Below are 14184 nucleotides of genomic sequence, written 5' to 3' on the forward strand. Positions count from 1 at the left end.
AGACTGCAGGTGATCCTCAAGTGCCTTGATGGGTGCACAGCTATACTAAGCTTTTCTGAAGGACAGGATTAAGTTGTCCTAAGACTTGGCTGCGCCTCTCCCCAGGCTGAGTGGCTTTGCCAACGCTAACAAACCGCCTTGGGAGCCATGCTTGGCTGTTGTTTTTTTCATGAACCCCAGACCTGAGAAGCAATTTGTATCCAAATGTAAGGCAGGCAGTTGTTTTCCTTCCCCCTTGCTGTACTGTCTTCTCTACTTGCTTTTTTCTCATCCATGATCTAGTCTCTGTGCATTTCTCTGTGCAGGATGTGTCTCTCATGGGCAAAGAACAAGACCAAAAACTACATTTCAGTGTAAAAGAGAATATAATATATAAAATCCTAAAGTAGTGGCTGTGTAATCTGCATGTATAAAGACTGATGCAGTGAGGGTTTGGCAATACTTGGTGGTGCCTCTGTTTATTTCTTTGCAGTTAATTGCAGTGAAAGAAGCCTTTACAACCAGGATCCTTTATGTGTTTGAGCTTCACCTTCTAAATATTCTATAGTGATCAAAGCTACTGTAATTTTTCTTTTTCCAGAGCTCTTGGGACTGTAGTTCATGCAACTCCACACCAAAAAGTGTGATGACATGAAGCATTTATTTTGCATTCTTGTGGTGGCACATCCAGTGCGATGATGCATATTTTTAAGGGAAGAGGCCTAGCTGGGGATTAAAGATCTTGGGGTATTCAAAGCTGCCATAAATGCAAAAGGTGGGGCATCTAATGAATTATCAGATCTGCTAAAATGAAAAATTTTATTAAATCATAAAGTTTAGGTGCCTAATGATACATTAGGTCTCCAGTGTGCTGGGTACTGTACGTGGATAGCAAAAGGCTGGTTTAGGCCCCAGTGTTTTTTGTAACTCTGCTTAAATTTTTAAATGATGTCACTTTGCAGCCTTGTTTCATGCTTGCTTCCTCTGAATGCTCTTGAATGAAGACCCCCAGGACGTAAGAGTAACGTGCAGGAGTATTTGTCCCCAGGATTTTGCACAGTTGATCAGATGTGAAAGGGAGACGCTGCAGTGACTCATCTGACCTTGCAGACCCAAGGCTAAGAGTGATGACAGTGGTCTCTTTCTAGGGTCCCCATCACAAGAATGCAAAGCATTCCAGAAGCTTTCCTCAACAATTCTGGATAGTGGCCAGCAATTTTCCTCACCAGTGTTATCTGTAATGGACAGAGAAAGCAAAAGACTAATTGGGTAAATTATTGTGAACTGCGTGTGAAAACTCTTTAAGTTATACTTATGCAAACCCACTGCAGGAATGGTACTGCTAAGGAAGGCTGTGATAGATTTCATTTTTTTGTTTATTTATTTATTTATTTAATGAGGACAGATTTCAGTGCTAGGCATAGAAATAATTCCTATAGCAGAACTGCACTACATTACATTAGGCTAGGAAGATTCTGGCAATACTGAAAGATTTGCTGGTGTTTACTTGTAAACTTGTTGTAGAGTTGCAAGTCTGTCTTTCTTGTAATTAAAAAATAACATTTTGCCCTCAGAAACTTACTGTCCAAATTTAAGTTGGGATAGATGGGTACAGATGGTAGCCATAGGGTGCTACCAGCCCTAATTGGCAAAATTCATTTAGGTATCACAGCAGATGAGGGTATTTGGGAGGGATTTAAAAAAGGATAATGAGGTAAATAAATAACTTTGCAGTTCCTTCTCAATGCCAAACCATCATAATTAGGAAGGGCCTTGAAGGAGAAGGCACATAAGAAGAAGCAGACAATAAGCAGAGGGCATGCTGGTAGCTGATAGCGGGGTTTGAGCTGTATCACAAATGCTTACAAGTGACTGCAGTGGGATGTGAGCTTCCAGCCCCGGCCAGGAATGTGTCCAATGGTACTGACAGCAGGAGGGGAGCGGGGAAAGGACAAAAATTCTGGCTTATAGAAACCAAACCACTCATATACATCTGAAATCCTGTTGTGGAATATGTTTAATGGAGAAGCAGTAGTGTGAGAGTTTGAGTTTTGGTGGGGTTTTTGAAAAGACTGCTTCAGCGTCTGATTTTCTATTGAAAGCAAAGTTTCTCGTTTGCTGTCTGGAGGCAGCAGCCAAGCGTGATGGGTCTCTGGGGGTGCAGCGGTGCTGGACGGAAGTGGCCTGCCAGGGCTGCTCTGGGATTTGTTTTCTTTTGATTATGGGAAAAATAACCCCAGATATTTCTGTGCATGCAGAGCATTCTTAATGACTGAAAAATCTCCTGTCAAGTAGGGGCAAGGGGAAAGTGCCATCTTGAAGGACGACACAAATATGTGTTTGGATTCCATTTAAAAACACAAACAAACATATTTTTAGTGAATTCCAGAAGCTTCTAAAAAAGAAAAAAAAATAATCAAACTAAAAGAAAGAGAGAGTTGCACAGCTAAACCTGGACTTGCTGTGGTGGAACTCAGTGGGGTCAATGCAGCTCACAGCAGCAGACGCAAAAGGAGGGTCTCCTCCCTGGTGTCCCAGATATTAGTTACTGATATTATCCAGGTAAGAAACATGGCACAGGTGGTGTTGGGCCTCTTCAGGTTACTTTCACAAAACAGGGAGGGTGGATGAGGCTTTGTGCCAGCCCTCAGCTTTGAACAGCCATTTTGGAAGAGGAGGAGGGGGACTGGTGGTGCTGCTCTTCCCCTTCTAATGTGTGCTTGCTGTGCACTCCAGGAAGCACTGGGCAGGATGGAGTATACTGCTCAGGGGGGTCTGTTTTGCAATAAATTTGACATTTCCACTGGAAAAGCTCCTCTGGTGACATTCCCATGTCCCTCAAAGTCAGGGCAATGGCACTATGTGGGAAGCTGAGCGGTGGCCATCTGCTCCTCCAACCAAGCCATTGACTGGTCTCGTCCATCTCTCCCACCTTCTGGCCTTGTTTACTTTAGTTCAGCGTGCTGCAACTGTGTCTTTCTCATCTGAGACCCGAACACAACAAAGGCCAGGAGGGTGCCTCTTGCTGTGCTCGCAAGCCCGTGCTCTATTGCAGCAGACTGTGGGGCAGCACCTAGAAACAGCCACCCAAAGCAGCGCAGGAGTTTGATCCCCGTCCTTTGCCGCAGCCCTGCCCCAGCCTGTGCTCTGCCACGTCTAGAGTGGGCAGAGCTCATGGGTCCCATTTCTGCTGCCTGTCCTTGAGCACGTATCTGCAACTCGGACAGGAAGAATTCCCTCCCTGGTAAAATGGGATAATTAGTAAACTTCAGCTGAAGAGGGAGTGAGGAATAACATACACAGCCAGATAGTGAGGGGAAATGTGGTTATGTACGTGCAAGTATTGTTACAACTTGCTTCCAAAGAATAATACTGGGATACATCTAAAATACTCTGTAACCCTTTGCTATTAAACCTCCTGTGGCCTGATTCCCTCTAAAATGAAATCTTTGCACAAACCAGCTATTCAGCCCACTTACACTTCTATATGTGGATTTATTATCAATGTATATTGTGTATAGTATAGACAGTAAGTTCATCTATGTGGGTTTGTTTTTATTTTGAGTTGGGAGTTGGTGTTAGGACAAGGAAAACCTTTGCCATTTCCATAGGCAGATAGATACAGAGGATAATGTGCATTGATAGTAAAGCTGCAGAGACTGTGAATGAAGAGACTGCTCTTGCACCACAGCAAGAGCTGGTGTCTCGCTTTGCTGTTCCTTTGCAAACAGGGATGGCAGCTGGCAGGTTACATACAATCCTGTTCACCTCCTTGCTCCTGTTCAATATGGAAGCACTGCGGAGTCTCAGCAGCATCCTCTTTACAATGCTGCTTTCTTTTGGGCTGTGTGTTTATATACAAGGCTGCAATTGAAGATCAGCTCAAAGAAAACATCAGTCTTTGGTACCTGGGGTGCAAATAAAGGCATAAAATTTTTGAAAGGTGATCTGGAAATTACTGATTGCAGTGCAGTAGGTGCTGAGCTTCAGACTATCTTTTGTCTCATCAACAAAGGAAAAGATGTCACCTTTGAAGATATTATAATTGATGCAAAAAAGAAAAAGAAAAAAAAAAAGAAAAGAGATCTAATTGGTGGTAAGCCATGTCATGAAATCCAGCTGCTTTAGCAAAGCATTGTCTGGTGGCTGCCAGAACCATTGATTTAGCAGATTTTCTGCAGCATGTTGCAGCCTAGAGTAAGAAAAGTTTAAAGAAATCTTTGTTTTGCTCCACCTTCTTTTTTGATTCCATTTGGAAGATGCAATGGCGCATTCTTCACGGATTTCTGCTCCATTTCAGAAGCACATAGAAATGTTAGTTATTTTTTCCCCATCTGATGGGGTTTCTAGAAAATAATTGGCCAATTACATATTAACTGGCAGTGAATTTATTAATTTTTAAAATGTTTTTTTCTGGCTTTAACAATAATACGGTTTTCATCCAAAGTCTGGAAAATGTGCTGTGGGTAAGAGAGCAGCCAGCAGCTAATTGCAAGGCAAGTAAGTTATTTAAAAAAGGTTGCAAACATATTTTTTATTTAGTTAGAGAATGAAATAATGTTTATAAGCAACTAAAGGCAGATCTTACTACAGCTGAATGTCCGTTATTTTTACAATTAAGTGTGGTATATTGGGGTGATAAAAGAATAATGAGCCAAATAAACTGTTGGTATAGCTTTTATGGGTTGGGAATGTAGGTAGATCTATTCCAAATGATAAAACACTGCTAGAAGCAGTAGCGTGTCTAAAGTGGCCATAATGTTTGTTAGACCAAGACTTGCCGTTTTGATAAGAGGAATCCATGCGTGACAGAGACCACAGGCAAGCAGCCTGTGCTGAGGTGCCACAGCCCTGTGCCAGGCAGGGTGTCATCTTCCTCTTCTTTGTTGCTTTGATGTGGAACAGGATAAAGTTCCTAATAAGGAACACAAAAGTGAATGGTGCATAAAGCTGTGATGATTTCTTTCTTTTCTATTATTTTTCTGATACTGGAGGGAGGAGTGAGGAAAAGAGCCAACTCCAAAATAAGCTCAGGTGTGGAGGAGTGCCACCACAATCCTCTTGGATAACAGTCAGCAGTTGCTGGTGCCCTTTTTTCCCTCACCACTTTGAAGATAATCTATCTGTGGAAAAAAAAATGTGGGAGCCATGTCCACTAGTAGCAGTAAGTACAGTTTAAGCACGTGCCTTACAGGTATTGAAGGTAAGTCTTGTTGCTCTCTTCCCAGCGTTGCACCCTGCCACACATGCCCGTTTTATTTTTTCCCCTACTCTCTTGCTGTATCCATCCTTGCACACAGTGTGTGATCTTTGCAAGCTTCAGGTAAAGGCACTTCGGTGAGACCAGAGCCACGCAATAGCTGCCCTGCACAGAACAAACTTTATTGCAGCTTTATTTCCTCTCTGAGAAGCTTGTCACATTTGGCTCATGAAGCTTTCAGATGCAGGATTTAGGTGGTAAAAGACACAGCTTGACACAATAATTTTCTTTCCTATTCTAACGCCATGTCTTACAGAGGGCATGGGACCCTTGCACTTAGCATGAACCAGCACAGCTTCCCTGGTTTTAGTAGCACAAGATCCATTTACACCAGTTGGGAACTAAGCATGTCACTGTTTCCTTACTATGCCTGGAAGCACTGAGGGGTGCCTCTGGCTTTCATTTGCCTCACCAGAGCAGCCAGCAATTAACTGATCAGTTGGCTTTAACATTCCTGCAATAGTTTAAATGCGCCAAATTTTTAATGAACAGGTTTTCTTTGGACAGTCCGTTTAAGCACTTGAATTACTGTAACAAACCAGTGCAGAACTTGTTCTCCGAGGTGATGACTTCCCAGACATGCACATACAAATATGGGGTTTTGTGGATTTTTTTCAGCCATGAGACAAACCATTAAGAATTTGTTGTTAAATTTATTGCTGGATAGATACTTATCACTTCTGGAAAAATCAGCTCTCCATATGGTTTCTTTCTCTTTGTACAGTTTGTACTTCTCCTTTGCTGGTTATGTGAGCACAGTGATTTATGTTATCTATCTAATGCAGTATATTTTCTTTCGATGAGACACAAACTGGCAGCACAAGAAAAATGCAGGTATGTGCTCTTAAACAATACGGGAACTTATTTTTGTTGTCTTAGTGTTAAGTGAAGAGATGGTGACAACTGCATTGAGCACTAGGATAAGATCTTAAATTTGAATTTTGAACAGTAAGAAAATATTTTTTGTTTTCTGGAGTTTTACCAAAAACTGTGGTTAACTCCATAGCTTTTAAAATACGTAATTCAACTGGTGATGAGCCCAATAGTGGTAACTGAGGCATGACCTGCAATTTATTCCGGAAACCTATGCCCTCTGCATCATGTGTGACACTTTCATGTCCAGCTTAGGCATCCAGAGAAGACTGACGTGTCCTACTCAATGTCCAAGTCGTGCAGACCCCGGGAACATCTGGCAAGGTGAAAGGCAGGGCTTGCAAAGCCTTCCTCAATAATCTGCATGCCAGATTTAGCAACCGTTCGTCGTGCAACAGCTTCCAGTTACACACGTCCCTGTGGCTCAGATGCCATGCCAGGGAGTCCTACAACACTGCGGACTTCTGTGGTGCTCCCCTCTGGGAGCTAGGTCCTGACTCACAGCCTTCCTGCAGTGACTGTATGTTCATTTTCCAGTACGCATTTCCTGCAAGGAGGCCCATGAGGGGCAGTTAATATTTTTAAGTACTCAGTTCTTTTCTACGAGGCTTGTTCTGGATTGGTATGAATTCTTACTGCGTTAAGAGTACGCCCTAGATTCCATTGACTACGTTTGTGTCACCCATGTGGTGAGGCACTGTTAAAATGCTTTCAGTAGGCCAGCCTTAGTACCCCTCCCCCCCTTTTTTTCTTTAAATTCAAGGGCATGAATTGCTCATTTTGAATGATTTTTTAAAAAATTAGGAGAGTGAGAAAATAGCATGTGTGTGAAGGCTCTACAGAAGCGTATACATCTGTTTCGAAGCACAGAAGTGCAGACCGAGTCCCTAAAACAATTGTGGTGTTTATAACTCTTTCCATTCTGACTGTGCAAAAGAGAAATTTGCCAAAATAGCCACTGTGTGAAAAATACCAGAAAGTTCCATTTCCAAATCTGAAGTCAGCTGTTCTTTGCAAAGCCAGGGTGGCAGAACTGCAGAGCAGGTCTTCCTCCACTAAAGTAGCAGCTTGTGAGTATTTGGATTCTGTGAGTCACTGGAGGAAAGACCATCCCCAAGGGTGGTTGACTGACCAGCTTAATGGAAAGGAAACCCACTAAATGTGAGGAAACAGGAAGAAACTGGTTCTTGTACTCTTTCTCCAGACGTTCACTTCTGGCCACAGTTGCAGACAAGACACCAGCATTGATGAACCTTTTGCTTGACAGGTAAGAGCTGCTCTTGCAGGACCACTGTGTGCAAGAACGTAAATGTGACCAAGCTCCCTTATGTGCCATGAAGCTGGGAGACAAGAAAGCAGCAAAGACCTTCACTAAGGTAAGACATATATAAAAAAGCATCTTTTTGATCCAATCAGAGCTCTGGCTGCAGTTTCTGAATTCCTGTGACTTAGCAAGAACATTGAGAAAATTGCCCCCCCCCCCAAGTCTGAGTGCTTTATCACTATGCAAAATGATGTGAGCCTTGAGAAGGAAGTGTTCCTCCATACTAACTGTCCCACACATGAACTAGCCAAACTGTTTAAAGCTTAATTAAAAATTGCCAGAATGGCTAAATTCTTTTCTAAGTGCAGCTGCAAAATGTTAGCTGTGGGCATATTTTAGACCTTAATTAGTAACACTTGCACTGGAGGACCAGAATCTTTCATGAATGCAGCTGTGATCAATTAATATCAGTTAGGCATTTCTGTAGGCAGTACAGGGGTCTCCTGAAACTTGTTTTAGTGCCCACCTAGATAAAAAAAAAAAACCCCAAACCAATTCATATGTAACAAACTACAAAATCAAAGATCACTACAAAGTGTCTTTATTGAAAAAAAAGCAGATTATAGCATCTAACGTTAAATGAAACTTCTGACTTTAATATTAAATAACTTAGAATGATAGGAAGTAGCTTCTTCTTTAGATAAATAAATCTACATTTCCCAATTTTTTTCTTCAACAATCAAGGGAATCAAACACTGAAACACAAAACCACAAGTAATTCTAAAGACTAAGACAGAAGCACATTGAAAGGTTTTACAAAGATATATATATATACAAAAATAGTTAAACTAATGTATATTTTCAGCATGTAAACTAGTTACATGATATACAAACTGGGAATTTATATATTTCCTACAAAATAAAAATCAACGTTGGTCCAAGTTCTTGGAAGAAAACTATATTCTTTTAAAGAAAATGAAAATATTTCTTAAATGAAAACTTAATTTAAGTCAAATCATATACTCTAGTTACGGCATTAGTTACAGGATGAATCACAAACTTTGAAACTTTTCTTGAAACACAAGAAAGCAGCTTTTGTCTCCTTTAGAGCTTTGGTTTACTTTACTACTCTGGAATTTCTGGTCTTAAAGAGCTCCTCTAACCATGTTTTTCTTTTGAAGCTCCACCTTACAAAATACATACACACACGTGCACACAAGTTAAAGGAAAACGAAAGAGACCCAAACAAACCCTCTTTGAAAGCTCAATTATCTGAGTGCATTCTTGTTTTGTTTCACGTTATTATTTTGGTCCTTTCTTTGGAAGTGTCCTCCAGTGCATGAGGGACTCTTGAATTGCCTACAACAGCTTTGTGCTGTAGGGACTTTGTAACATTCATTACCAAAATGGAAAGATGTTGTCCTGATGCAAATGAGAACAAGTTGTTATTGTTTTAACTTTATGGAAATAATCTGAAAATACAGCAAAGGCTTCTGAAGAACAATCACATCATAAAATGAACTATAGAAAGTTTACATCTGCGTTGAACTGATTTAACATAAGAATACCCTTTATGAAAATCATTAAAGAGAAGCTTTTGCATTTATATAATTATCTAGACAGGAGGTAAAATATGCAGAAACTGTCACTAGCACGAAAGAGTACAGCACATCATTATTTCAGATTTGCTTTTATTTTTCTCTTTGATTGGAAAAAACCTAAAAAAAACCCAACTGGCAAATTTCACTCAAGCTCATTTTTATACTAGAAGTTGGAAAAGCAAAGCTGTACTTTGTTATATAGTAATGGAATGCACTTGTCTATAGAAAATACTGGAATAACAACTGCTGCTTTCTCATTTTAAACAAATTGCTTACTCTATATTGAAGTATTGATGATACTTAACACAACAGAACTGAGAACTACAAGAGACTGACAAATTAACATGTGAAATGAAATAAAATATTATTCTGTTCTACCATATGATTGTTTTCAAAAAAGAAGAAAAGGTATGGTATGTACATGTTAGCTAGTGTGCTGTCCCTTGAAAACTATGTTGCAGTGAAAACTTAAACTTGCCACTTAATTTGGGTCCCTTAATATATGTTGTAAAGACAAGCAAGTGAAAATGCTTCAAAGCTAAATGTGGTCCAAAGCAGCTTTCTTACATGGAAAAAGTATTACATTGCAGCTGATGCTAAAAGTGTATCCTGAAGCTCTGATATCTTCCATGTTTGTAATAATCTTGAAGAACTTAACTGCTAATACAATCCAATTAAGGCAATTCTTTTCCTTTTTCTAGCATTTGCTGTCTGGGCAAGAGGCACATGTACTTCCATTTCCTTCTGAGGCTGGGCTGGTGATTATGAACACAGAGGTAACATTTGCAAATGCAGAAAAAGTGTGCGTGCACCCAATGTCCTCTCTTTTGCAGGCTTCTTAGGCCAAACTGTAGAAATGAGGCACTAGTTGCACTGTAGTTACTTCAAAACATGTCTATCACGTTAAATATGCTAATTATAAACTGATATATATTAATTAGAAAATGCCTTTTTAAAGGAGCATCTGACTTGCCAAGGAGCATTCAATAGGACAGGTTAATCTAGGCCAATGAAAGTTTGACAAAAGTTCAGGAAACATACCTTTGTTCCTTACTAAGAGTAAAAAAACAAAGTTCACAGGAATTGTTCCTGCCCCTCCCTTTCCCCCTTAAGGAAATTCCAGACTATCAAAAAAGTTCTGTTAAGGGAGTTAATTATTCCACCTAGGAATTAGTGTCCATTGGATGTTCTTTGTACTTTTTGAGAGGGGCTTTCAGAAAGTCAATGGAGCATAAGCAACTAAACAGCAATGGTGTTACCAAATAAGTAATTTCATCAGTCTGCATGCTGACTTGAACATGGGATCATTTCTGAATGGATCCATCAAATTCTCGATGTGTTGAGAACTGGCATGGAAATGTCCCAATTTACAGATGTGGAGAATCTGGTCTGCAATTTCCACTTCCTCTGGAGCAGAATAATTTTATTTTATTGTAATTTTGGGTACAGTTGAAGACAGCAATGATGGACTTACTTAAAAGAGAAATTCAGGAAGGCTAGATTAATTCTCATGAGAATGCAGGAAATTTTTTTAAACATACAGATGTGTGATTTGCATGTAAATCATCAACACATGGTAGAAAACAAACCATAAAAAAGATTCATCTAACTTCCTATATGGAAGACATATATTTCCCCAGAGCTCTGAGGTTACCGTAAGAGCTTATGCAAAACATGAAAGTGTGTACATTCTATGTACATCTAATACTTGTTATAAAATACCAATGTTTCAATGGTCTGACTCTAGATTATTATTTGTTAAACTGTACTTTTTTTTCCAATGAAGACAATCACTGTAATCCCTTCAAAAGTACATCTAGAAAAGAACACAAAGCTGAAAAGATAATACAAAAACCACTGTCCCCTCTTTTTTTAATAATGTATCAACATACAATCATAAAGCAGTTGGTAACAAATGAAGTCTTGTATGAAAGAAGTAGTATAAATATAAGTGTACCTTTGCATAGAAAGGGGCAGCTAACCCTATTAAACAAAAAACAGCCTTGAAAGATGAATTCTTTAGTAAGTGCCAAATCAAGTTGATATGAATGCATTTTGAAACCGTGGCTACGGTCGTACATGGCAAGCAATTACAGAGGTCTATAACTTTCTTCAACTGTTATGACCATTCATGTGCCAATCTTTTGGATATAATCCTCTACAATGTAGTTTTTGAGAGATGCTTGCCATCTTTCTTCAACACATCTTTGGATGACTGTGGAACCTTGTAGGATATAAAGCTGGCCTGATGCTACCTTAGAGTATTTAACCCCTGCTGAAAACTGTCCTTACTAAAAACACTTGTTCGCTTCCTGTTATCTACTTTTGGGCATCTAAGTTTTAAAAAATGTAAGCCTGTATTCTCCAAGACCAGAATTCAACAAAGCTAGCTAAAATCCTAGCATTTATCTTATCAAGTTTGCTGCAATATGGTAAGGTGCTAACTTTTGGAAAGTAATTCAACACTCCTTACTTGGGTGAAATCTCACTGGAATAAACTGAGTAGGGAGTGCAGAACAGCCCTTTGTACCATTGCTTTTAGAAATGCTGCCACTTACAGTTACAGTTTAGTGCTGAATTATTTGTTCAAGTAGATGGCATCTTGGTGAAAACATCTAGATAAAAGAATGCATATGTATAAGATTAAAAAAGGACCCCTCACCTCTGATTTAAAAAATAAATAGCTGGTTTAGATGGTTATTACTGGAATCTCATCTTTAAAGGAAAGGAAAGTAATTTTTAGATTTTTGTCTTCTCTTTCAAACGGCTTATTGGTAATGGAAATGTCTTTCAGAGTTCTGTGACATGCATTGGATAGCTCGGAGGCGGATGTGATGGCAGTTTAATATTAAGGCGCCTGATATGACAGCTGTGGCAGAGCAAGTGGCCGTCTAATGGGTAACAACGATGGCCTTCCTCATCATTCAGCTGCAAGCCACAATCCTAGAAGAAACATATACATCCCATGTTAGTGAGTGATTCAGGTATGTCATCGCACAAGTGTTGACCTACCCTGCCTCTGAAGCCAGCACCCTCAAGGGAGTTTTCAGCAGGTGGACCATGACTATTTTGTATTAAGCAAAATGACATTGCTGAAATCAAACTGGACAGTCTATAATAGCATCCAGCATTTTTTTTCCCTGTTGCTTTCCATTCTGTTCTCTTATCTAATAAATGTTGATGCAAATCAAACGAAGAAAAGCCCAACCTAAAACCAGGCCAAGGACTGACCCTGACACATACAATCTGGAAGAGGTTAGGAATGAGAAAGAGCCAATTCTGCAACAAGGCAGAAAGCAAGAAATGGGGGAGCGTAAGTGGACGAAATGGGTGAACAGCAGTGGAGGAATAGAGATAAAAAGAAGAATAACAAACAATGATCCTGCCTATTATGTATGCTGCAATAAAGACAATTCTGGTTTTCAGTTGCCATCATTATTATTTGGACATATAGGTCATTTTAGTATTGAAAACTGATGCAAAGTTTTTAATTGGACACATGCAGTTTTAGAATGGGGGTCTATTGATCTGTAAACCTACTTAAACCTTTCAGCATAACTTAAGTGGTTACACAAGAAAGAGATCATACAGAAAAGCAGCAAAGTTTCAACACTGCCCACTGACCTTTCCATGGCCACCAGCTGGTGACTTTAACAGCATTTCAGAAGTGGCTGGTAAGCTGTCAAGAGCCTTTGCAAAAGTCTCCATGTGAATACCTCAAAATACTGGCACTAACTTTTCTAGCATGATTCTGGGACAGCAGTGACCCACCGCGTACCATTCGAGATCCTGATTTGAGACCATTAGGCAATAACTTACCCCTGTTAACACATGGCTAACCCCTGATTTCTGTACATAAATGCACTCTGCTATTCTGGGCAGATGTGGAGGCAGCTTGATTTGCCTCTAACTGGAAGGAGAATGGGGAAATGAATAATGAAACAGAACTGAATATAAATCCCCATAGGGACATTATAACATAAAGTCAATAGCCTGAGAGAAGGGGAGGGAGCTGTCATCTTAGGTGAAGCCTGCACAAAGCAATAGATGGGGGAAGAAGGAGGAGGGAAATACAGCTGTCCAAAATACTGTAATTTCCCGTACCAATTTCTGGTTAAAATTTAATAGAAAAGGATAGAGTATCAGGTATCTCTGTTGGAAGGAAATAGCTGAGTGGATGGGGTCTTCCTTACATTCAGTTTAATATACTTTCCAAGATGCCCTGAATTTTATTATTTTCTCCCTCAATCAGAAGTCTCTTTGTAAAACTTTTTTGTGCAAAAATACATGGAAGACGCATTGCTGCATTTCTGCCTCTGGTGCTAAGATAGGTAGCATAGTTAGAATCTGTGTGGATATTTTGGGTTGATCCCAAATTAGACAGTTTGTTTCCCTCCTCATGCCTCTGGATGCAGAGCTAGAACTGAACTCAGTTCTTCTCTCCAAAGCTAAAGCATTAATCCCACACTTGATCTGCCCAAGTAAAACTTTAAGTTTTCTGCACAAAAAGAAACTACTCCCCAAAAAGTAACATAGTGGCATCCTATCTCTTTTCTACTAAACCAAAACCCAAACTGATTTGATACTGGGGACTGCAGCACCACTTGCAGACCAGCTAGCACTCATCATTCCCTCTGCCTCCCTTCAGGAGCTGTGGGGCAGAGCCCTACCTGCTCAGGTGTGCAAGAGCCAGTAAGTGCACCTTCGGGTGCAAGACAGGCACCTACCAAGAGGCTGCTAGGTATTAGCAAAGCCTTGCCATGGTGTGGGCTGAACGCTTACCTCGCAGTGATAGCACTCCACATGATAGTCTTTGTCCATTGATACCACCCGAATGGTCTCCTCAGAGCCCTGTTGCGGAAGCAGAAGGAAGGTAAGAGTGGGCTTGTAAGTGGTGTTTTCTCCATCTTCTTTCAGTGCCCAACCTATTGCTGTGCAGAGCTGTTTCCCTAGGGGATCCCTCCTCCTCCTCTGAGCAGGGCTCTGTGACTGCTGGGGGTCTTGTCCCTGGTGCACCAGTGGTTTTGCTGTTAAGGAGCAGCATGGGTGTCTGACATATCTAAGCTGCAGAGGTCATTTGGGAAGTGTGGCCAATACTTCATCCTCAAGGGACAAACTAGTCTTGAGATCAAATAGTTTTCCAAGGGCATCCAGGTTCTGAATGAATTACCAGCCAAAACCTATGATCTGCTGATTGGGTAACTTTT

General features: G+C 40.3%; 1 protein-coding gene across 1 annotated transcript in view; it reads right to left on the minus strand.

Annotated features, from left to right (window-relative positions):
* Positions 1 to 11555: 11555 nt before the first annotated feature.
* The window catches only part of WTIP (Wilms tumor 1 interacting protein), a 54594-nt gene continuing 51965 nt past the window's right edge, over positions 11556 to 14184 (minus strand). The window contains exons 7-8 of the mRNA XM_010013701.1: positions 13760 to 13828; positions 11556 to 11920 (exon numbers count right to left, since the gene is read on the minus strand). Of these exons, the coding sequence (XP_010012003.1) occupies positions 11768 to 11920; positions 13760 to 13828 (222 nt within the window). The 3' untranslated portion in view covers positions 11556 to 11767. The remainder of the gene's footprint in view (positions 11921 to 13759; positions 13829 to 14184) is intronic.

The sequence above is a fragment of the Nestor notabilis genome, unplaced genomic scaffold, assembly GCF_000696875.1.
Source record: "Nestor notabilis isolate BGI_N333 unplaced genomic scaffold, ASM69687v1 scaffold5044, whole genome shotgun sequence".
Taxonomy (NCBI): Eukaryota; Metazoa; Chordata; class Aves; order Psittaciformes; family Psittacidae; genus Nestor; species Nestor notabilis.